Source organism: Microcebus murinus, chromosome 21 (genome assembly GCF_040939455.1).
Source record: "Microcebus murinus isolate Inina chromosome 21, M.murinus_Inina_mat1.0, whole genome shotgun sequence".
In the NCBI taxonomy this organism is placed as follows: Eukaryota; Metazoa; Chordata; class Mammalia; order Primates; family Cheirogaleidae; genus Microcebus; species Microcebus murinus.
The window spans coordinates 12521975-12547770 of NC_134124.1; the positions used below are offsets into that span (position 1 = coordinate 12521975).

At 43.3% G+C, this 25796-nt stretch overlaps 1 protein-coding gene across 3 annotated transcripts in view; it reads right to left on the reverse strand.

Moving 5' to 3' along the window:
- PRELID2 (PRELI domain containing 2) overlaps nt 1–25796 on the reverse strand; it is an 88545-nt gene extending 62749 nt beyond the window's left edge. For 2 of the 3 annotated variants that reach the window (XM_012749054.2, XM_012749053.2), the window contains exon 1: nt 8395–8570. In XM_012749054.2, coding sequence (XP_012604508.1) covers nt 8395–8469 — 75 coding nt within the window. In that variant the 5' untranslated portion in view covers nt 8470–8570. Of the gene's footprint in view, nt 1–8394; nt 8571–25698 lie in introns of those variants that run through there. The other variant, XM_075996168.1, reaches the window with a different exon arrangement.

The following is a 25796-nucleotide window of genomic DNA, read 5'->3' on the forward strand; positions in this document are numbered from 1 at the left end:
TAACAGCTATCCCTGCAATAGCCAACGCACTCTAGAATGATAGGGCAAATCCACACTGAATACCTCATCACTCAACTTTAGCATGTTAAGAAAATGAGGATACTGTGTTGCATTTGCACAAATACAGTTAATAATACTTACAACTTGTTGCAAAGTGTCACTTAAAATAGTAGCTTTAGCAAAGAGATTTTGCTGATGCAAGATACAATGAAAAGAAATGAAAGCATCTGGATCTGATAATACCTTTTTTATGTGCACAATAAGCCCTTCATGTTTTCCAGTCATGGAAGGTGCTCCATCTATACATATACTCACTAAATTACCCAATTCATTTCAACTTTACAACATTCATCTTGAAAGCTGTTGAAGATATCTATTCCCCGTGTTCTCTTAGCAAGAGTGCCCAACACAAATAACTCTTCACAGCAAAGAAAATCTTCTGTAATGGCCCAAATAAACTATAAAGCCTGCACAGGGTTAGCAGTATCTGTTGATTCATCCAAAGCAATTGAATAATACATAGTAATACATATTTTTCTTTTAAAGTATCGCATGAAATTGTTCTGTTAAGTTGAAGGCTAATTCATGCTGCTGATCCGTTATGCTTCTCCTTGAAAGAGGCAGTTGTTTGTATTATACTTTGAAACATTATTGGGGTCTAAGCATCCTACAACTTCAACAATGCATTCTTTCATAATTTCTACATCACTGAATGGCTTCCCTTTTTTTCCTGAGTATATAAGCTACTTTACAAGTTGCTTCATTAGCATTATTTCCAGGTCTTATTGCTGCTTGAAAGAAACTGTCCTTGATTTTGCTTTTCATCTTTTAATTTCTGTAATACAACCTTTCATACCTTTCCCTATAATTTAAAATATTTGTGGTCCTTTTAAGTGCTACAATGCTGATGAGCACTGAATTTCTTTATTGTTGATATTGCAGCATCATGAAGCAAGCAAATCATCTTATCTTTAGCAGAAACAAGATAATACTGCAATTCCCAATTCTCATTTAAAAATCTGTTTTCTTCCTTCAGTGTTCTCTTGGTCTTCTTTGACATGAGGGGCCATTAAGCAAACAGAATTAAAAAATACTGTTGAGCTGTGTAACTATTCACGAATTCCACTTCCAATAGAATCACAGTGCACCATTGCCAAAAGCTGATACAGACTGGCCTACTTGACCCCCATAAACCCTCACCCACCAGCCTCATGCGGTAGTGGTGTCAGTCAGGCAGGGGAAGTTAGAACTAAATCATGAGCATAGCCATCAATTTAGCCCTTACAGCTTACTAATGTTCTAATTATGCCGGTCAATCTGGGAGGATTATTTCAATGAAACTTTATTTTATTCTTTGGTATTTTAAATATGTTTGTTTTAAAAATAAAATAAAAATATAAAAGATGGACAAAAATGTATTAATAAAAATAAAAGGATTTTTTCCGTAAAATTTGGATTCAGTCAAAAGGCTGCACTTAAAGGACTTAGAAGGCCAATTGTTCCCCACCCCTGGTCTGTAGCTTAGTTAACAACATTATATCAATGTTAATTTCCTGGTTTTAAATTTTACACTGTGGTTTAGGGAATCTGGGAAAAAGTACATGGGAATTCTTTGTTTTGGGAATGTTTTATAAGTCAAATTATTTCTAAATGAAGAATGAATAAATAAAAAATAAGACTAAAACAAAGACACAGAATGTTGAAAAACAGAATGAATTTTAGAGTCCAAGAGATTTGAACTTGAAATCCACCTGTGAGAGGCTTGGACAAATCCTTTTAATCTGCCTTTGTTTCTTCTTCTGTGAAACGAGCATAAATACTTAGCTCAAAGAGTTGTTATAGGACTTAAAGAAACAATCTCACTAAAGTATAATACAGCACTGCGCAGGTATCAATAAATGTAGCTGGTTTGCGACTAAATAACATCAGTACTTTTGAAAAGTTAAAATGTCAAAACTTTATTTTCTATCTTGTAATTACTGTGGTGTGGCATCTAATATATTGCTGGCATCTATCTGCAATCCAAAAATATTTAAATGATTAAAAATTATTGGAAGATAATATTTCTGCTTTTTCTAGACTAAAAAACCTCACAAGCTCATGCTTAACCCATTCTGAATTTGTTTAGGAGACTCCCTAATACATTGTTCCACACTAGCACTAAGGAAAGGGCTGCAGTGGAGAATTAAGAGTGCAAGAGAGAATATTTACTTTAGGGGAAAAAAGACAGCAAACTGACTCTAAGTATTTCAAATGCTTTCAGAGATTTATAATTGAAATATGAATATTGCCCCATTCTATATATCTGCCATATGCTCCTGAGAAAGCCTTTATCACAAAAATCTATATATTTCCCTCCCTCGCCCTTGACAATGAGCTCTTTGAGGACAAGTCCATGTTTTATTTATCTTCACATCTCCCGAAGCAAAGCGATGCACAGACTTATAATGAATGTCTATTAGTTAGTAGATATACAATGAATGTATAACTATTAGTACTTGGATAGTTAAAAATCTTCTATCTTTTATATACTAAGCTACAATCTCCACTAGATAAGTGTCTAAGTACACTTTAAAATTATTTAAATACAATTTAGAAAACATCCATAATTCAAATGTGTACCTTTATTCATGCATACTCTCCCCTTTATTGCTCCAATTTAATAAAGATTTCCACAGACTACCTCTCTCAGCTTTTTATTTTCAGACTCATGGAATAAATGCAATAAGTCATCATCATCATCATTATTATTCAACAGGTAAAGCACCTGTTGTGTGCTGACATTAAGCTAGGTATATTATATGCAACTGTATGCATTATCCAATTTAACTTCTCCAACTATTTGAGAAGATAGCTATTAGTATTCTTACTTTGCAGATGGGGAAAGTGAGGCATAGAAAAATGAAGTGACCTGCCCAACCTCACAAGGCTAGCAGCACTCCTTCCCCATCTCCCCGCCCCACCTGATGTCTGAGCCCATGTTCTGCATGTCTGCACCATTCTCCTTCATGCCATGCCTAATCTTCTAGCAGAACTAAGGACAGGAAGATAAAAGTGACAAAAAACTAGTACAGCATGTGAAAAACAAAAACAATTATGTTAAACTAGGCCTATGGTTTATCAAATCATTTATTTTAGAAATGCAGGTTCACCCCCAAATACTTCTGGAGCTCTGCAGGGACAGATGTTCCACACACATATCAGATTTGCAAGGGAGAAAAGACAGGATCAGAAATGGAAACATTATTAATTACCCAATCAACTTTCTACTCTAAATGGAAATACCATTCATAAATCCCCTTTATGGGCTTAAAGGTAAACATTCAAACCATTTCATTCAGCACATCAGGCTCCCAGCCAGAATAAATAACACCCAGGGTCAGTCTGTTGAAGCAAAGAAATTATTTTAATCTGTCCATTTTATTACAGTAGCCAAAGTAAGGACATATTTCTAAACTCTACACTGACTTCAGCCTGAAATTACACAGGGCTTCTCCCCAGCAGAACATGTTTCATTCATTCATTCAACAAAGATTTGCTGAGTACCTACTATGTTCCAGGATCTCTTGGGATACTTGAGATACATCAGAAACAAATGACAAAAATCATAACCCACAAAGCTTACATTCTATTCACAATGACTCTTTGCCTATATAGCATGAAAAGAAAATCAACCTGAATAACTCTATGGTAAGAAAACCTTAACTTCTCTGGCCTCATTTAAATATAAACAAGAAAATTCAGTCAACACAATGGCTCTCTGGGTCCTTTTTAATAACTTTAAATTTCAAGTAGATGAAATTTAAGAAGTTCTTTTCTGAAGCCAGCTCATAAAAGGCAAGCCCATGAAAAGGGCCTATGCAAGCTCCCAGAGAAGAACTGTCTTCTACGCTGCAACATTCATCTATACAACTTCGTGTTCTCCTTGTAGATAATGTTAAATAAAAGGAAGAAAACAACTGTAAGTGATGAAAGCTAAAAAGCTAAGTCGTACAAAGGAAGAAACCAAAATACACTCTACAGTTTACTCTATAGTTCTTGGAAAGTGCACAGTTTAACATCCAATGAATAAACCATTTTGGGTTTCACAGCACTGCTCCATGAAGAGTTCACTAAGAAACACTACATTCCATGAACAAAGAGTACTGTATTGTTTGTTTTCAAGGTGGCACTTAGCTTTGAAAGCATGCAGCTAATATTCTGCCTGTGGTATCTAACAGGCAGATGTAAGAAAAGCAAACATTCTTCAGGTTTTAAAAATAGTAGGATATTATAACTTGGAAGGCAAGTCCTAACATACCAAAACCCATAGATCAGTAGATTCGATTTAAAACAGAACTTCCTCAGTGCTGAAGCAACTTCAAACATACCATTGTGCAAAATCAGATTCAATGCTTCCCAGAGATCCTCATAGGGTTGTCCCTTCTGCCAAATGCTTTTCTTTCAAAAAATATATAAAGACCAAAAGAAAAATAAAGGCATATTTTGCCAAGAAGACAATTCTTACTACCTTAGGCTTATAAAAAGCTATACTTTCCTAACTGTTACACATTTGATATTCTCACGACAACCCTGGGAGGTAGGTGGAATAGATGGCATTACCATTTCACACATGAGAAATTAGGACTGTCTTGTGCAGTTGTGCATGATGCTCACTGCACAAGGGCTCCCAATCAAGTAGGCCAGGTAGCCAAGGGCTACGTCCACCTACAGGAAGAAGAGTCCTTTTCTAATTTGCACGAATAGCCCCATCTATTTTCCACTAGCCCTATGTACTGTGAGCTCATGGAGTAGATCTCCTAAATGATGCCTTTTCTAATTTGTACAAGGACCCAACACAGCACAGTGAAGACTGTTTCCTACAGCCACCCAACCTGATAGTGAAAGCACAATGATCAGTTGTACTGGCTTCCAGTTCGTGGCTTTAAATGACAAAAGGAGAGAAGTCACACAGCAAATGGATTTATTGACAGCTTATAAACAGTCGTATAGCTCCTCCCAGAGAATCTTTGAAGCTTTGTTTTGTGAGTGAATAGAGAGAAAGGAAATGTAGTGTCATCCATTGTGTTAACACTGTCCCCATTGCTAGACCTTCAGTCTGCAAATGTTTGTCTCTCCTTTCCCCAGTCTTGTCTTCCAAAATGTCCTCCCTAGTTCTTTTTTTTTTTTTTTTTTTCCAGACAGAGTCTCAATTTGTTGCCCAGGCTAGAGTGATTGCCCTGGCGTCAGCCTAGCTCACAGCAACCTCAAACTCCTGGGCTTAAGCAATCCTCCTGCCTCAGCCTCCCGGGTAGCTGGGACTACAGGCATGCGCCACTATGCCCGGCTAATTTTTTCTATATATATTAGTTGGCCAATTAATTTCTTTCTTTTTATAGTAGATACAGGGTCTCGCCCTTGCTTAGGCTGGTTTCAAACTCCTGACCTTGAGCAATCCACCAGCCTCGGCCTCCCAGAGTGCTAGGATGACAGGCGTGAGCCACCGCACCTGGCCCCTCCCTAGTTCTTATTCCCTAACTGCCAGGCACTTTGCTAAGTATTTTATAAGAATTATACCAGATTCTAACTGAATGCAGCTACATAAGTGACCTCAGCTATTCCATATGGCACACAAAACCCAACCAGATTAGCTTAGTCAACTCACAGAATCATGAGAATTAAAAGCCTGTCATTGGTTTAAGCCACTGAGTTTTGGGGTGATTTGTTACATAGCAATAGATAACTTAAACACTCTATGCTCTCACCCTAATACACATCAAAGTTATACCTTTATATGAGGCACAATGGGTCCAACTCAGATAAGCAAACCCTAAGAGAAGACTGTGGACAAAAGGAAATCGAGATTGATTAAAGAATACAACAAAGTTGATTCTGCTCAATAATCATTTCAGTGCCCATTATGTGCAAAGCAGCACAGCCTGGTGGTTAATGGTGTAGGCTTTGGATTCAGATGTGTTGAAATCCTGGCTCTCCTACCTGCTAGCTGTGCTTAGACTTCTCTGATCCTCAGTTTCTCCTTACAATGGAAGTCAATCATAACTACTTCCTTAGGCTGATAGGAGGAGTAAACACGATAAAGTACGGCAACCACACACACACCTGGCTTGCCTAGGAAACTCCCATTCATTCGTCAGCCATCATTTCACAAATGCCACTTCTTCAAGGGAAGCCTTTCCTAAAGACCACCCTGGTGGACCGCAGCAGGCCTCACTGCTATCCTCAACACCATGCATTTTCCTCACACATATAATCATTGGAATTACGTGTTCGTCATTTATTAGTGCCAGTCTCACCCACTAAAGACCATCAGGCCCACAAGAAGAGGGTCTGTCTGTGGCGCCCTCCTAGCACCTAGCACAGAGCCTGGCACACAGAAGATAAGAATTATCTATAACAGAATGAATGAAAGAAAAGCATTTACCAGAAGCTGACATGTGCCGAGTACTCTACAAATGAGAGGCCGGCATTGTGCTATGTGCTTCTGCAGGAATAAGTCCGGCCTTTAAAAAGCTTAGAGTCCAATGGGGGGGGGGACAAGATACGTACAGAAGTAACCATCTGACCCTGTAGCTGGTGAGACCTAGACAGAGTGCCCTGAGAATTATGAGAAGGCAGAGATAGCCTTTTGATGATGACAGTCCAGACTTTCCAAATGAGCCAATCCTAACAAAATATGGGGTGCTGGCTGTTACTCTTTTGGGCCCTGAAACCTGACCTAAGGCTAAGTCTACATCAGATCCATAATTCATTCTTTCCTTCATTTATTCATTCATCATATTTTTGAGTCCCGAGGAAGTACTAGGCACTAGTCTAGATACTGAAGAGCAATGAATAATATCAACAAACTGGCATTCCCTCTAAAAAAGGTCTCCATAGCAATACCATGTTAACCAGTGTCCTACCTACTCCTCCGTGACCAAGGCCCCCACCTGTGTCACCTCCTCTAACGGAGCCCAGGCCTCTTCATTTAACAAACGACCTTCATCTCTCCAGCATCTCCCTTAGCTTGGCTTCCCGGCTGCATATGGAGTTGGGTGTCCAGTGGCTGCTGCCCAAGGCAAATTGCAATTTTTGCAAATCTGGCTTAAGAAGGTGGAAGCTGAAAGGGAACCTAAAAGATCTTCTGAGACACACCTTTGTGTTATAGACGCAGAAGAAACTAAGGCCTGGAGAGAGGACTCATGACCAAGGTCACCCATAGAACCAAACAGAGAGGCAGACCAGAGCCCAGGGGTTCCACCTCCCGGGGAATGGGTGCTTTTCGATTTTTCAAAGAAAGTTTCCTTTTTCCTATTATCGTGAGCCACAGTCCTAGGAGCAGTCCTTGGGATGAAAGACGGCCACTGAGTATTTGAGGCCAGGGTTCGATGTCTGTACTGAAATGAGTTGTAGTCGTACAAACAACATCAATATTTTTTTAGAGAGCGCTAACTTAACATCAGTCTCTGTGAGAAAAGACAAATAACTCTGAGCAGTCTGAACTGTGTGAAGTATGCTGAGGTATCCAAAATTTATCAGGCCCAGAGAGACTTCGGTCACACACACCTTCCATGCCAGGTGGCAACTGCTGCCTCGCCCAGTCCCCGGACTTTGCCACCCTGAAAACAATGTACAGGCAATCGACAGCTTGGGTTATTTTAATGTAAATTCTTGGTAAACAACTTAGGAACTGCATCACTGTTTCCTTTAAAAACTGTAACTTGTAACTGCTGCCAATCAGAGCTGTATTCAGAGCAACCTGACCCTATGCTCCGGGGGTTACAGTCCTCAAACCTGGCCCAAATAAACTCTCAACTTACATTAACTTTGCCTGTTTTTTCCCCCACCCTTTAGGTCGACAGCTGTGATAAAGCACTTAATATGAATTATCTCATTTGAATCCTCACCACCACCCTATGAGGTGGTACTGTTATTTTCCGCATTGCACAGATTACGAAATTAAGGCACAGGGAGGGTAAGTAACCTGCCCAGCTGTGGAACACAAGAGAAAGAGGTGGGCAGCAGAGTGATAACGCCGAGGAAACCGAGACGCTGGCTTCCGCGGCCGCCACCAGTGGCTTTTCAGGGGTGCGTGGTGAGCCGGAAAGACAGACGGAGCAGCCGGGCACCCGCCACCCCAGCGGGGATAGGGAAGAACTCGGTTTCCGCGAAGCGCTTTCTAAGCTAACAGCCTCTCCCTCCAGCTGCGGCGGGGTGTGGACGTGCCGCCCAGCACGGCGCCCTGCGCCTCCCCCTGCAACGCGGACTTCGAGGAAACCCGCCCCACCCTCGCCCCACGCGTCCCCGAAGCAGAGCCCGCGGTGGAGGGACAGGGCCGGGCGGAGGTCCGCGTGGACGGGGAGGCGCAGGGGCGCGGGCGGCGCGGCAGGGGGGCGGCGCGCCCCGCCCCAGTACCTTTCGGAGGAAGCTGGCGACCACCTGCTCGAAGGGGTACTTGTACACCTGGCGCACCTCCACCGTGACCCCCATCCCCGCGCGCCCGCCAGCGCCGCGCTGCGGGCTGCGCCGAGGCCCGCGGGCGCCCACGGCCGGCAGCCGCAGGGGCGCGCACTTTTTCCGCCCCCGTTTCAAACTTGCGAAACTTTATTGACCACTGGGGGAGGCTCACAGCAGGTCCCGCCCACGCCCCCGCCCGCCGGCGTCCGGGTTGGCGGGGAGGAGGGCGGCGGAGGCGGGAGCGCGCCCCGAGCGCCGGCCCCAGCGCGGGGCGGACCCTGCCCCGTCCCCTGCCTCTGTCTCCTGGCCCCCTGGCCCCCTGGACCCTGCCCCTGCCCCTGCCCCCTGGACCCTGCCCCCTGGACCCTGCCCCTGCCCCCTGGACCCTGCCCCCTGGACCCCTGCCCCCTGCCCCTGCCCCTGCCCCCTGGACCCTGCCCCCTGGACCCTGCCCCGTCCCCTGCCTCTGTCTTCTGGCCCCCTGGCCCCCTGGACCCTGCCCCCTGGACCCCTGCCCCCTGCCCCTGCCCCCTGAACCCTGCCCCCTGGACCCTGCCCCTGTCCTCCTGGCCCCTGCCCCCTGCCCCCTGCCCCTGCCCCCTGGACCCTGCCCCTGTCCTCCTGGCTCCTGCCCCTGCCCCTGTCCCCCTGTCCCTGCCCCCTATCCCCCTGTGCCCTTACCCCCTGGCCCCTGTCCTCCTGGCCCCTGGCCCCCTGGCCCCTGCCCCCTCTCCCCTGCCGCCGAGTCGCCACGCCACACTCTGGCAGCCGTGTTGGACTTTGGAGCTTGTGCTTTTTATGTCAACCCCGCCTGGAGTCACAGACTGAGCCCTGAACTGCTGTCGCCCACACTGAAAATAAAGTCATAATGCATCAACTCCCCGGTGTGACAAAGGCCAACTGGACTCGCCCGACCAAGCGAGTGGGACAGCTGCCTCTGGGGCTTGGGTTGGGCCTCAGGAAATAAAGAACGGTGGCTTAGTGTATCCGACTCGGTAGGGAACGTGCTTTGCTCACAAAAGGTTAAACACCACGGAGCAATGAACCAAAGGATACAAAAAGGATGTGAGTGTTCTTTACTCCAGCCCGGGGACGTGAGCAGGTTGATCTATTTATTCAATAAATCACTCGACATATTATCGAGTGTCCACTGTGTGCCAAGCACTGTGGTAGGCACAGGGGATTCCGCAGTGAATAAGAAGCCATCCCTGCTGTCCTGTGGGATGGATGAGCCAGATTTCACTCCCAATCAACAAGATAGGAAAATAAGCAGAATAATGGGTTAAAGTTTCCAGGGCTAGGGCATGGTTTTAGCTAGAAGAACATGGAAGGTCTCTGAGGTGGTGACTTCTGCATTTATGGCTTTATGATCTCCCCTGCTTGCCTGGGTCATGCTGGCCCAGCAACACCCTGGCTTTGCATAAATCTGCCTCTCCTCTCCCTGCCTCCCCCAGGCACTGAAAGAGGCTGGAGGAAATTGACACCCACGGTGACAGGCTTCTTTCTAAATTCACAACCACGAACCTCAAGGGGACTTTCAGTAGTGCCAAATACACTACTAAAATACTAAATTAATCTAACTTACTCTCCCCTACTCCTCTCAAACCAAACCTCCAACACCTGCTTGCCCAGCCTTAGGTCATTATCTTGCTTCCTTTTCCACTTAGTAAATAAGTAACCTCTCTCTGCCACACCTATCTACCCGCCAGTCGAAATGCCCAGCCTCCCCTCCTGTTCCTGCAGATGAACTTTCAGCGCTTAGTTTAAGTCCAGTTTCTCTGCTTGTCCACGGAATCCTGAGGTGGCCTGACAAATGTTTAACAAACAGCTCTCCTTTAAAAAACAAACCAGGCAAAGCCCTGATTTCTAAGGGTTGCTGATTTCTGTTGTATAAATACTCCTGCCAATGTTTAGGGCTATCGACGTGATGTCACTAAGCACAAATTGGTAACTGAGGGACATAATGTTTGGCAGTTCAGTGAGTGAGTAGAGTCAGGCAGAGAAGCCAGGACCATGCCATCATCTTATATTCCCACCATTCACATACAAGAGCCACAGAGAGCCACAGTAACATAGATAATGGAAAAGTGTAGTAACACAGATAATGGAAAAAGTAACATAATGAGGAAGGGATGAGTTTGGGATATTTATTACTTTCAGAAATATAATGTATTTCATTGCAATTTGTATAACTCAATATTTAATAACAGCTGTGTTGAACCACCAGCTCTAGCACATCACTAAGAGTTCCTGTCTTCTTTGTTGTTCAGGGACATCTCGTTAGCAATGTCCCCCTTCTTTCCTGCATCCTCAGCTTGGCTTCTATGGGACCATTCCACCCATCACACAAGTACACAGTGATTTCTTCTATCTATCTTTAAAGAGATCACTCTTAACCCCAGACCTTCCTCCAGACGTATTCCAATTCTCTGCTTCATTTGTGCTTCTCAGAAGAGGTGCCTATCATCTCTTGAACCCATTCCAACCAGTTTTGGCCCCAACAGCTCCACTGAAACTATTGTTGTCAAGGTCACCAATGACCAAATAGCTACTAAATCCAATAATCCATTCTTAATCCCCACCTTACCAAACCAAGCATAGTTTTGGTAAGGTGGGGATTAAGAATGGATTCCTTGAAATACTGAGGGAGGAATGGGGTAGAGGGTGAGGGGCCAAAGCTCTTATATGTGTCCAATGTAGGTATAAAAGCAACTCCACTATATCCTACCCCTTCCTTACAGGAAAACATAAAACAGTCTCCCGGGGAGAGTACCCAGGCTCACAATGGAGAGATCATTTATTTGCAGAGTTTATAGTATCTTGTGTTTGCCTCTGTCTGCTACCAGAAAGTAGCCGGAAACTAGGTATAACACACAAGTCCCCTTCCAGGATGGGCCCTGGGCCCCCACTCCACTCTGACCGTCAGTTTCTTCCAGAATGTATCCTTGTGCAGCTGCTCACCTACTCCTGATTAACTGACCGTGAAAGGCCAACGCTTTGTCCTGACAGATTAAAGGACCCAGCACCTGCTGGCTCTACTTGGAGCTGGTCGGGTAAATGACTTGTGTCGGAACAAATATCACCCACCCATTCCAAGGACATCGCGGCTCTCTGAAGGTAAAATATGTGCCCGGTTTGACAATAGGAGGCCTCTAATCAGGTGGCTCACCATCACAGCCAGTTCATGCAACAGTAACCTTAACTTGCTATGTCCCTTGAGGGAGAGAGAAGGAACCATGAAACAAATTTCCAACGCTTTGAAATTGGGTGGCTTAACCAGGGACTTGAGTTTTGCAAGTTGCTGGCCAACCTTAGAAGTCCATGACCTCATTTGGCCTTTAAGATACCAACTATGTTACCAAAGAGTTTGTGTAAAGCACCAGGTATATTACAAAATATACCAAAAATATACAAAAGATATCAAATCATAATGATTTGAACATAGTAGACGTCTAGTACATTTTGGTTGAATGAATGAGAAACCCTTTGTAAGTGCTGTGGGGTTTGAGTGGACATGGAGCTTCAGTCCTGACCCTCTCTCCTTGCCCTCTCCTCTCTCTGCTTTTCTCACCTTCCTCATATTGGTTCAATTCCCTCTTCTGACCACCGACCATCTCGCTATCACTGATATTTTTAATGCAATCTTATAATTGTCTGTGATATAAACTTTCCTTTGGACTGTGAAGTTCTCCAGACTGGGAGGAACTGTGTGTTAGTCATGCTTCATTATCCAGTACCTAGTAAAACGCCTGGCACACAGTGCATGTGGAGTAAATTCATGAATGAACTTAACCCTTTGCACTCGGATGTCGAGTATGACTCGACACGGTTAGCAAAAATTACACAGATTAAAATTACTCTTTGAATGCATCAATAATTTGAAATATTTAAAAATCCAAATAAATAAGTTTGTATGAAAAGAAACTCCAGTTTTTTATTCTACTGTTGCACTTTGTAAAATCTGGGGTATTTAAAAAATTAAATCCCCAGTAGAATAAAGGAATCGAGAAAAAAACAAGCGAGTGCAAAGGGTTAATATAGAATATGACCTTCAACAAGTTCCTTCCTGCCTTCATCGACAAAATGACCAGTGGGCCAAAATTATCTCTAAATTCCCTTCCAGCAACTTGAGATTTCACACACAAGCCAGAGACTTGGCCAGGGAAGGTAACAGGGGCATAGTTATTGGTACCAGTTTACAAAATAGGAATTTGAAAGGAGAGCAAAACAAAATCTCAGAATAGATTCAATGTCGGGATAAGTAGGACCCATGGCCTCATTGAACCAGACTCCTCTTCCCCCAATTAAGGGGGAAATTGATTAATGAGTCAAAAGAATTTCAAAAGCTTCAATCAGGCAGAGAGGAAACATTTCAGGGATAGGAGCTAGCAGATCATCGGACCATCCAACATGTCACAGAGACTCTAGAAGGTCTACCAAATCCCAATGCCTAGCAAAATAAATATCTAAAATACTTAGTACGGTAAGTGCGGATGCTACAGAGGAAAAAAAAAAATGAAGTAGGGGAAAAGGATGAGGAGTAATGGCAGGGGATGAGTTCAAACTTTTAAAAAGAGCCAAAGAAGACCTCCCTGAGAAAGTGACATTTAAGTTGAAGAGTTGAAAGAAGAGAGGGAGCAAGTCATGCTCATAGTTGGAGAGTGATCACTCCAGGCAGAGAGAATGGCGAGTGCCAAGGCTCTGAGATAGGCACTTTCCTGATGTGTTTGAGAACTGGGAGGAGGCTGGTGGCTGCAGCCGAGTCCTGGGAGCTAAGGCCAGAAAGCAAGGATCTAGGTTACAAAGGGCCTTCTAGGCCATGGTGAAGATGGTTTTATCTGTCTGAGATGGGAAGCTATTGAGGGTTTCCAGCAGAGGAGAGACATGATCTCAACTGTGTATTTTAACAAAATCACACCAGCTACTTGCTGTGTAGAGAAATGACTATGGGGAGACAAAGGGAAGAAAGATATCAATTAGGAGGTGTGATATTATGACATATATATATATAAATTGATTTTTGTCCATAGTTTTGTCCTGGTTCATAACTCCCACAGCCCTTGTTACAGTCTTTTGTTACAATGTTGTGGCATTTTAGAACTCAGACGCCGCCTCGGGAAATAAAATCTCTCTCTCTGACCTCTTGCTCTCCTTTCATCTGCCCGAGACAGGACTCTAAATAAACTTCCCCACCTTTCTGATAGTGGGCCATAAGACCCTCATTCCAGAAAGGGCCCTGCCCCATACTCTGGACAGAGGAATGCTGCACAGACAGGCCAAGAGGAATCTAAACAGACAGGTCTTGCTGGGTTTCCCCACTCAGTCTGTTGGTATTAAATCATATGATTTGTCCAATCACATTTCTACACGGTTGTCAATCATGCCTATCCAACGAAAGGCCCAAAGGGACTAGGTTAGGAGAGCCTCAGGGTAGCTGGACACACGCAGGTTCCTGGCGGGTGGGGCGCCCAGGGAGGGCATGGAAGCTCCGTGCCCCTTCCCCGGCACCTCGCCCTGTGCATCTCTTCATCTGTAACCTTTGTAATAGCCTTTATAACAAACTGCTAAACATAAATAAGTGTTTCTCTGAGTTCTGTGAGCTGCTCTAACAAATTAGTCAAACCCAAAAAGAGAGTCGTGGGAACCTCAACTTGAAGCCAATCATTCACAAGTTCTGGAGGCCCAGACTTGCAACTGGTGTCTGGGGGGCTGGAGAGAAGTTTTGGGGGCAGTGAAGGCTCACCATAGAGATAGATCTGACGCTATCTCCAGGTAGATAGTCTCAGAATTGAATTGAAGGACACCCAGCTGGTATCCACTGCAAAGTTGATTGTTTGCTTGATGTGTGGGGAAAACCCACACACATTTGGTCCCAGAAGTCTTCTGTGTTGATGACAACACAGAAGTTATTTGGGTCCTCCTTTCCCCGTTCAGGATGCCATTGCCATAATCCAGACAAGGGACAGTGGTGGCTGAGACCACAGGGGTATGGGTGGAGGTGGTAGCAGCTTCGGAATGTCTGTGTTTGTGTACAAATTTTTATGAGAACACCATTAGACAAAGAGCCACTCTAATGACCTCAACTGTTACAGGCTGATTTGTGTCCCCTGAAATTCACATGGCGAAGTCCTAATCCCCAGTGCCTCAGAATGTGATTGTATTTAAAGTCAGGACCTTTGAAAAGGAATTAAGGTAAAATGAGTTCATACTGGTGGGCCCTAACCCAATATAATTGGTGCCCTTAGAAGAAGAGGCGATTCAAACACAGATGTGCACAGAGAAAGAGCATGTGAAGAGAAAGGGAGAAGACAGCCACCTGCAAACCCTGGAAAAATCAACCCTGCTCACACCTTCACCTTGGACTCCTAGCCTCTAGAACTGTGGGGAAATAAATTCTGTTGTTGAAGCTGCCCTTTCTGTGGTTCTCTGTTACGGCAGCCCTAGCAAACCAATGCATCATTTCAACCTGGTCATCTCCTAAAGCTTTCTTTCCAAATGAGACAAACATTCATAGGCACTGAGAGTTAGCACTTTAACTTCTCCTTGGAGGACACAATTTAGCCCATCACACCAGACACAAATAAGCACAGATGAAAGACGCAGAGAGGTTCCGGTGGCGCCGGGTCTCCAGGTCCAGTCCCGGCATCCCGTGAGTTACCCTGCTTCCTGCATCTACTTCTCGGATTCTCTGAGCTTCGCCACAATCCTCCCAATAAATCTCCTTTTCGGCTTGACTTAATTTGAGTTTTCTATCACTTTAAACTTGGACTGCTGCCTAATATGATGTGAAAGAAAAATTTAGATGTCCTGAGTTCATATGTCAAAAGAAAAAAAATGAAAAGAGAAGAGACCCTTATTGCCCAGTTATTTTTCCATCTCCAAACCAACCCAGCTCCTGTGTTTATCCTCTTCACCCTCATTGTTTAAAAACCCAACACAAATGTTATTCATTTTGTTTGTTTGGTAAAATTGCATCCTTTAAGGCCAATGCCCCTCACAATGTAAGTACAAAAGAGGAGATTTTCTTCGTAATAACAGGTAGCAATTAATGGGATGCATTTTATTTTATTTTATTTTATTTTATTAATGGCATGCACTTTTAAAGCATCTATTTAAGATGCTTCTTGTCTGGGAAGACCAATTTTAAAAGGCTGATCTCACACCAGACTGCAGGCCAAAAATGACAGAGGGCAGTCGTGGTGGCACTGCAGATGACAGCAATAATAAAACCAAAGGCATACGGAGAGGATTGCAGATGAAGTGTAATAGGAAGCTGGGGGAGAACACATTAAGCCTCATGTTGCAAGTACGTTTAACAAGCCCTTTCCCTTCCCACGTAGTTGTCTAGGGGAAGAAGGTCTGAGCAGCGAGGTACTGTAGGGTTGAGATGGGTGCGGAAAGGGGACAGAAGGGAAGGGGCAGGTGTGATGTGTGAGACATGTGTATGTACCTTCATCCATGTTTCCCGGCTCACACTCCCATGGACAGTCTTTGTTATAATGATGGGACACTTTAGGCCTCAGAAAACAGGATTTCTCTCTCTCTGATCTTCTCCTAACCCTCCTTTCACCTGCCCAAGGCAGGACTCTAATCTGTTAGGACTCATAACACCTTCATTCCAGAGAGGGTCCTGCCCAGCACCTGGAGGAAGGAAGGCTGCACAGAGAGGCCCAGAAGAATCTGGACGGAGAGGCCTTTCTAGGTTTCCCCAGGCAGTCAGTCTATTGTACTGAATCACATGCTTTTGTCCAATCACAATTTGACACGGGTGCCCATGCTTCAATCATGTCTATCCAATGAATTCTCCACAAAAGGCCCAAGAGGACGGAGCTCAAGGGCTTCCAAGGGCTGAACACATGGAGGCTGACCAGAAGGTGAACAAAATTCACCCATGTACTGGGAGGGTGGTGCACGCCAATGCCATGGGGACAGAATCTTCTGCATTGGGGATCTTACTAGACCTCACCCTGTGTATTTTCCATCTGGCTGTTTATTTCTTTTCTTTTTTCTTTCTTTTTTTTTTTTTTTTTTTTTTGAGACAGTCTCACTCTGTTGCTCAGGCTAGAGTGCCATGGCATCAGCCTAGCTCACAGCAACCTCAAACTCCTGGGCTCAAGCGATCCTCCTGCCTCAGCCTCCCGAGTAGCTGGGACTACAGGCATGCACCACCATGCCCAGCTAATTTTTTCTATATATTTTTAGTTGGCCAATTAATTTCTTTCTATTTTTAGTAGAGACGGGTTCTCGCTCTTGCCCAGGCTGATTTCGAACTCCTGACCTTGAGCGATCCTCCGGCCTCAGCCCCCCAAAGTGCAAGGATTACAGGTGTGAGCCACTGCACCCCGCCTATCTGTTTATTTCTATCCTTTAAAATATCCTTTGTAATAAGTCAGCAAACCTAAGTGTTTCCCTGAGTTCTCTCAGCCGCTCTAGCAAATTAATCAAACCCAAAGCGGTGACTGTGAGGACCCCAACTTGAAGCCAGTCGGCCAGACCTTCCAGAGGCCCAGACTTGCGACTGGCATCAGAAGGGGGGGAGCAGTCTTGGGGTCTGAGCCCTCAAGCTGTGGAATCTGACACTCTCTCTGGGTAGATAATGTCAGAATTGAATGGGAGGACACCCAGCTGGTGTCTGCTGCAGAATCGATTGCTTGCTTGCTGGTGGGGAAAAAAATCTCTACATAGTATGGAGTCACAGAAGGTTCCTGTGTTGATTGTTAGTGTGAGAGCAGAAGAAAACACAGTCTGAGTTTTTTTCTAACAGCAGGGAAAGAGGCAACCATGAAGGACCCCAGTGCAAAGGAAGGGTAAACTGAGGGACAAATATGACTCACTCTGACTTGGGTTCAGACAGACTCTTTTACATCACATCTGTCCCTTCAAATACAACAAATAATCTAAGGTGCACAAAAGGTGCCCAAGCGGTACCTGACAAGGTGAAATTCAGAGGCACTTTATCATAACATGGCCTACTATAACAGAGCTTCCCAAGAGGTGTACTTGAGATGCTTTGACACAATACGTGAACAAAGATGTATTATTTTTAGTAGTTATTCCCCCTGAATGTGTATTTTAATTATAGAAATATCCATTAGCTTAATGTTTCTGGACATCTCTGCTCCCTTACTCACTCCTCCTGCCCAATTAGTGGATTTGGAGGAAAACCTAGATATGGCCGTCAGTGAATGAATGGATAAAGAACATGTGGCATGTATACACAATGGAATACCACTTGGCTTTAAAAAAGAAGAAAATCCTGTCATTTGTGACAACATAGATGAACCTGAAGGACATTCTGTTAAGTGAAATAAGCCAGGCACAGAAAGATAAATAATGCATGATCTAATTATGTAGAATCCAAAAGAAAAGAATCCAAAGCAGAGAGTAGAATGGTGGTTACCAGAGCCCAGAGAGTAGGGATGGGAATCAAGGGCTCCTTGGTCAAAGAGCTCTGTTGTACAACATGGCTACTGCAGTTAATAACAACGTATTATATCCCTGAAAATCGCAGAGAATAGATTTTTAAATGTTCTCACACAAATAAATGGTAAGTATGTAAGGTGATGCATACGTTAATTAGCTTGATTTAGCCATTCCACAATGTATATGATTGCAAAGCATCATGTTGTATACCATATGTATACACAATTTGTATTTGTTAAATAAAGTAATTAACTAATAATAAAATTCAGTATGGCAGCTCAGTCTTTGCCTCCTTGTACTTTTTGGGTCTGTCTCCTTCAGGGAGGACAACTCAGGGTGTGAGGTCAATGGGGCCACACTGCAGGGAAGCCCTGTGGGTAGATACGTCTCTCCAAGCCTGAGATCCACTCTTGGGCATCCTATAATTGTCCAGCACCTATGCCACATCCCACAGTGCAGTTTTCATTAGTAATGAAGGTGATGTTTTGAGGTCCACCTCCCTGATTTTTGTCCTTTCAGATGATGCTTGACTTGAGCGAGGGAAGTGACATTTATGGAATCCCTTCAAATCCCAACACTTACGTATTCATCTTAAGGTATACTGGAAAATGCATGACCAGTTAATTAAAATCTACAATTGTATGGACGTTATTGCTTAATACAAAGTTAATTCTTTTAAGAGCTTCAATTTAATGTTGATTAAATAAAAATATTAAGAAAACAATAATATAGGTGGTATAAAATTATGAATTTAGCAAATATGGCCAAAAATGATGAATTACGTGAATGACAGAGTTTGGAGATTACTATGCCAAGGAGGAAAATTGATAAAAGGGGTGTCTTGGCTCCATTCAGGAGTTTCAACACACCAAAAAGATTGTCAATTCAAGAGAAGGGATTGCAGTTGATGAAACCTAATATAAGAAAAGTATGGAATAGCAACATCGCAAGTTAAATTGGAAATATCAGCGTGAAATAACAACCATAAAAAGTGTTTCTTCAGCTCTGAGTGGCTTAGCAGCAACATCAATGGCATTCTGGCTCACCCCACATTCTCACATGCACTCCCACAGACCAGCTCCTGGACTTTAAAATTATTTCCCACTAGGCAGGGCGAGGTGGCTCACACCTGTAATCCTAGCACTCTGGGAGACTGAGGCAGGCGGATTGCTCAAGGTCAGGAGTTCGAAACCAGCCTGAGCAAGAGCGAGACCTGTCTCTACTATAAACAGAAAGAAATTAATTGGCTAACTAATATATATAGAAAAAATTAGCCCGGGCATGGTGGCACATGCCTGTAGTCCCAGCTACTCGGGAGGCTGAGGCAGAAGGATCGCTTGAGCCCGGGAGTTTGAGGTTGCTGTGAGCTAGGCTGATGCCACGGCACTCATTCTAGCCTGGACAACAAAGCGAGACTCTGTCTCAAAAATAAATAAATAAAATAAAATAAAATAAAATTATTTCCCACTAAAAGGAAAAAGAATCCCTTGGAGGATAGCTAATTCCATGATTTAAGACAGAAAAAATCAGAACATCTCTCCAACATCCTATCGTTGCTAAAAAGCAAGGATGTTTTCAAGGGTGTCAGGGAAAGCGTGTAAATAACAAGGGACACAACATAAAGACGCCCCCCCCCACTAACTATATGGTGACAGTTTTTTAAGTTAAAATTTTCACTGTGAAAACAAAGCACAGATAATGAGAGAGAGAGAGAGAGAGAGAGAGAGAGAACAGAAATCAAATGTATGCCCAGGTGAAAAAATAGAACTTTGCTGCTCACCCCAATAAGGCTGAAGTCTGCAACCCCTGGATCATGGAACAGTACCAGTCTGTGGCCTGTTAGGAACCAGGCTGCACAGCAGGAGGGGAGTGAGCCAGCCAGCAAAGCTTCATCTGTATTTACAGCCGCTTCCCATCGCTCACATTACCGGATAAACTCTGCCTCCCGTCAGATCAGCAGTGATATTAGATTCTCCAAGGAGCATGAACTCTACTGTAAACCGTGCATGCGAGAGATCTAGGTTGCACACTGCTTATGAGAATCTAACGCCTGATCGTCTGAGGTGGAGCTGAGGCGGTGATGCTAGCGCTGGGGAGAGGTTGCAAATATAGACAATCATTAGCAGAGAGGTTTGACTGCGCAATAAATGTACTGCATCTGAATCATCCCCAAACCACCCCCTACCCCGGTCCATGGAAAAATTGTCTTCCATGAAACTGATCCCTGGTGCCACTGCCACGAGGCCCTTCTGTGAGCCTCATTCCAATCACACCCCCTTCCCTTTCCGTATAATCTCACTCGCCTAGTAAGGGCTTCATTGTGTCTTTAATAGTTTTATCATCCAAATGTGCACTCCTAAACACTATAATCTAGTCTTGCCTATTTTTTAAAAGAAAAGATGGCATGCTTTTTAAGATGAAGCTATAATTTGAACATCAAAATTACTATCACCACCATCATCATCATTACCATCATCATCATGGATTATAGGAATGGGATGGGTCTTGTGAAAGGCCATGAATTCAAAACGACTCAAAATAGAAAAGTTAATATGAAGCCTTCCCAAAAGATCATTGTAATAGAAAACAGTGACTATACTAGACCATATTTATTTTTTACTGATTTTAACAATTAGGAGGATTTGATCTTTCTTCTATGAATTTTGTTTATTTATGATGCATAGTCATATGCTTCTCTCTGTCTGTTTAAGGAGAATAAACATTAGAAAGTATAAGCCACAAAGTCCTAGGAAAAGCAGGCATTGAAAACAGGAAGGACTATTCAGTTTGCGCACTGAAAATAACCAACCAGAAAGAGGGTCCTACGGTGTTTGCCAATGTAATGAATTACCAGATGACCTACAGAGGAATGCTAACTATGCAGACTCAATCCCTCAACCCCTAGGAGATTAGATCTCAGTGCTAATAAGGAAGACGTCAGTTTTTAATGCTATGAGACCAGGTCAATATTTGGTTATGACGGGATAATCAGTTATATAACAATGGCCAAGTGATAATCACAAAAACAATTTCAGGGGTAGATACTAGGTTGCAAAATTAAACCCTAGGCATAAGACAAGACCTGAAGTAGTCTTGCTGACATAACAGATGTCATTGAACTGTAGAAAAGCTTACTATAAAAAGGTGGTTTGGGTTAGAATCACCTTGGGAGAAGCAAACAAATCTGACCAAGAATTAATCAGTCAATAAACCAAGTCCTGAAATCTATGCTGTTCTGATAAGATAATCTTTTCTTTGGGTCTGCTAAGAATTGTGTGACCTCAGAAAGAAAGAAAAATAATAGTACTGAAACCCTGAGGGTATGTCAAAACAAGCAAAGAAAAACAAGAAATAAGAAAGGCATCACATCCATGATACTGACGCTTTCAAGTAGATTTAAGTGAAACTATCAAAATAAATTCTGTAATCTTTGTTTTTATATGTTTTTGAATTAAAGTTTTGAAGTCTTTAAAAGGATTAGCCATTCTAAATATATAACTGCAGTTGGTTTAAATTGTTTAAAACGATTTGTTTGATACATTTTTAATCACTATTTAAAGACCCCAAGAAAAACTGGCTTTCAGTTTTTGGTATTAGATTTATGAGCTTAATATAATAAATTGAGCATTAAAAAAAAGAACAAATGGTTTTGAGTATTCTTTTCCATATAAAAAAACCTGTGAACATAAAAAGGCTCAATCAACAAGGATCTGCTCAGAAGGTGATCTTACCTTGTATTGGTTACCTATTACTATGTAACAAATCATCCCCCGTGTAGTTCGTTTACTGGCAAAACAACATTTATTATCTCATGGTTTATTATTCCACAGGTCAGAGATCTGGGCAGAGTCTAGCTGTGCGATTCTGACTCCAGGTCACGCACAGACTGCAGTAGCGTTGTCAGCTGTGGTTGCAGTCATCTCAAACTCAGCTGGGGGAAGAAGCCCCTTCTGAGCTCACCCACGTGATGGTTGGCAGGATTCAGTTCCTAGCTGGCCATTGGCTGGAGGCTCCTTGCCACGTGGCCCTCTCTGGAAGGCAGTTGTGTTCATAGGTGAACAAGCAAGAAAAACTAGAGGAAAAAACGCATTGTCTGTGATAAGGCAATCTCAGAGGTAACATCCCATCATTTGTGCCATAGCCTATGGTCAGAAGTAAGTCACTAGGTCCAGTCCACACTCAAGGGAGGGGGACGGTGAATACATAAGGGCGGGAATACCAGCAGGTGAGGATGGTTGAGAGCCATTTTAGAAACTGTCCACCTGCGAACTTCCCCAAGGCACTGGCCCATAAGACAACAATACTCTGAAGGCCCTGTACATACGTACAATCAACGTCATGTCTCTGCAAACACAAAACTACCACACGTTTATTGAACACCTTCTATGCACCAGGCACTGTGTAAATGCTGGGGACAGAGGGATGGATGAGTCATAGGTCCAGCCCTCAAGGAACTCGGAGCTGAATGAGGGAGACCAACAATGAAAGGAAAGTTAACCACTCTCTACTCTCTTCCTCTCCTGCGGCAGCACCTATCATTTTATTTTGCAAATATTCATTTAAATATCTTGTTCCCTGTGAGACTGTGATGTCCTTCAAGGAGGATACTATGTCTCTTTCATATGTGTGACTGCTTGTGTCTTGCACATGGCCTGATACTTATGAGGGCTCCAAAAAATGTCATACTTCAGACCTAGAAAAGCAGGGATGATCCATCATTGTCTATTAGTCATTTACATCTTAGTATGAATTAATGGCCCTAATCTCTGAGAAATAATCACTGATAAAGGCAAATGCTCTTAGGAGCTGAATAAAAGTAATGCCAAGGGCACTGTTATGAAAAGGAAGCTCATAGTTTCAAAGGAAATAAAAGTTGACTCTAGTTTGGTCAAGGCCTGATTTAACTAACCCCTTCCTCCCTCTTTCCTCTGACTCTCAAGCAAAGAGAGAATTCTTTTGCATTATAGTTCCAGATCTTTTCTTCTCTGGGTTTTATATGTTCTTTAACACAGGCAGTAATTATATGCCATAATTTTGACACTGACATAACTCCATTTCTCTCTCACATAATTGCATGAATGTGAACTCTCTATAATTACTGTGTTTAATTAGAAAATGAGGAGATGCAACTAATGAGGACAGGTGATAAAAACAACTGCGAACATTTCTTTCAAATTTACCTTTAGCATAAAATTCCCTCCAATTAAGCTCTAGTGAACCACAGAAATTTTTTTTTTATAAATGTCACCGGCACTCGTCTAAATGAATATATTAATATTACCAAAGCGATTCATATTTGTAGAAGACTTAGAACAGGAAAATATTATCTTTCCTATGAGCTTAATTGATATCTTTGGCCAGTTGAATTTGGAAAGGCAAATTATAACACTAACTCAGTTTTCAAAAAATTTTAAATGTGCAACTCTCTCTTCAATAGGAATCTTACCTTAAAGATAAAGCAAGGAAAAAAAAAAAAAAGGAGTATTGCTCTAGGCACAAAGATTTAAGGTCTATGGATTCTGCCCTCCCCACTCCACAGAACCCCAAGACAGGCAGGGAAGAGAATATATTACCATGTCAAACCACAAGTGTCTTCCAAGAAGGGTAGAGTCAGTGAAAAGAAGCCTCCTGAGCTTTGCAGATCTTTGGGTGTGAGGAGTAGATAAGCCTTGAAGTTGAGCCACAGTTGGAAGTAGGGACCATAGAGATGAGTCATTCCACCAGCAGAGTGAAAAGAATAATGGTTAACTGGGACAGAAAGGCAGAGAAGGAAGATGGGACCAGCAGAATGGTGCCCTGTGGCCAGCACAGTCAGCAAAAGAAGTCTTGCTAAGCTGTCTCTTTACTCTAATGCAACATCAGCTGCCTAGGAAGATCCCATTTTCAATATAGTTTGTTAATTCCACAAAGGCCTAGAAGGCAAGATGTTCGTAAGGATCACAGACAGGGCTGCGTGTCTAGTACGATCAGGTATGCCATGGAAAGCACAAATATTAAGCGGGACTAAGAGTGTAACAGAGGTAAAGGTCAGAAAAAAGGCAAGGAAATGTTTTACAAGTTGTCTCTCTAAAACCCCTACCCATTTGGGGAATTAAAACCTGTATTCCTGCCCATGGCCAGTAATCAAAGGGGCAGAAAAAATGTTATTTGCTATTTCTTTTCTAGTATCTTAAACCACAGGAGATGGCTCAACAAAGTCACCCAGATAAGGGACACGAGATCACCAGGGTTGTGTAGCCCAACCACCGAAAACCCTTCTTTTAAACTTCCTGTATTTCTGCTCAGTCAGGATGATGGTCTTTTGGGATGCTGGTCTGCCGCCCTCCTCATTTGCTGACAAATTAATAAACTTCTCTTTCCTTTTCCTCAAACTACTTGTGCTCCTTTTTCATTCCCACTGAAACAAGCACCAAACTTCCAGTAATAAGAGTTGATCAATAAACTGAATTAATTCAATTGTTAAGACAATTCAGGAGTTGGTAGGTGCAAAGTGCTTAGAACAGTGTCCTACATGCAGGAAGACTGATATGTGCTTGTTCATAAAAAAAAATACAAACATACTTTCTTTAACTCAGCCCCCAAACTAGGCCCAGCTAACTTGGCCAGGTAAAGGAAATAGAAATCACTGTAGTAAGTGACAAAGAATCGCAATAATGTCCTCCCCAAATCGGAAGGCCAAATTCATTTATTATAATGACTAGGAGCCCAAGACTGTAATCTCATAAATATAAGTCTTCTTTTTATCTATTCTGAAGACCTATCCCTGAGCATAGGTAGAGATCCAGTAGAAAATTGTCCAACGAATAAATGAGTGGATACATGTTATGTTTTTAAGATACGTATTCATTTAAGAATTTTTTGAGGACAGGCATGCTGGCTCATGCCTGTAATCCTAGCACTCTGGGAGGCCAAGGTGGGCAGATCGCTCAAGGTTGGGAGTTCAGCCTGAGCGAGACCCCGTCTCTACTAAAAATAGAAAGAAATTAATTGACCAACTAAAAATATATATACAAAAAAAAAAAAAATTAGCCGGGTATGGTGGTGCATGCCTGTAGTCCCAGCTACTCAGGATCGCTCGAGCCCAGGAGATTAAGGTTGCTGTGAGCTAGGCTGATGCCACTGCACTCACTCTAGCCTGAGCAACAAAGTGAGACTCTGTTTCAAAAAAAAAAAAAAAAATTTTTTTTCTCCTAGCTTTCAAAGGACATAGTATTATTTTAATCACAGCATCACCATGATGATGTTTTTCAACTTGCATGTTTTGTTCCTAGCTCTGAAGGGATTCTTGTGGTCTTAGAAGTACCAGTTGACTAATTTTGTCCTTAAACTTACCCCTAACCCTGCTGGGCCCACTGGCAAACGTTAGTAGATCACAAACAGGCAAAGAGCTCAGGCATGTATGTTTTGCATGCAGTGGGTTGTAGCAGTATTTCTGAGCACAAAGGACTGCAGACAGACCCTGTGGTTCTATCTACCTTCAAAGTGTACCCAAAGTCCGGCCACTTTTGACCACTTGCACTGCGACCCCACCGGCCAAGCCACCATTAGCTATGACTGCGGTGTCTCCTAACTGGCCTCCCGCTTCCGCCCTTGCCCGGCAGTGTCGCCTCTCCACGGGGCAGCCAGAGTGGCCTGTTAACACATGAATCAGATCGTGACCCTCCCCCGCTCCAAACACTTATATCCGTCGGGGTCCAATCAGGAAAACTGAAACCACTTTAGGTATTTCAAACAGAGGGAATACATTACAGGGGATCGGTGGCGAAGACGAGTCGCTGCAGGAAGCCACCGCCGCCCCTGGGCGGGAGGAACCAAAGGGAGAGTGGTGTGACATCGCACCTGCAATCGCGGCCACCGGGGCGGCCGGTGCTCCTGCTTCTGCCCCGCGCAAAGGCCGCCAGGGGCCGGTCCGAAAAGCGGAGAGGAAGGCTCTTCCT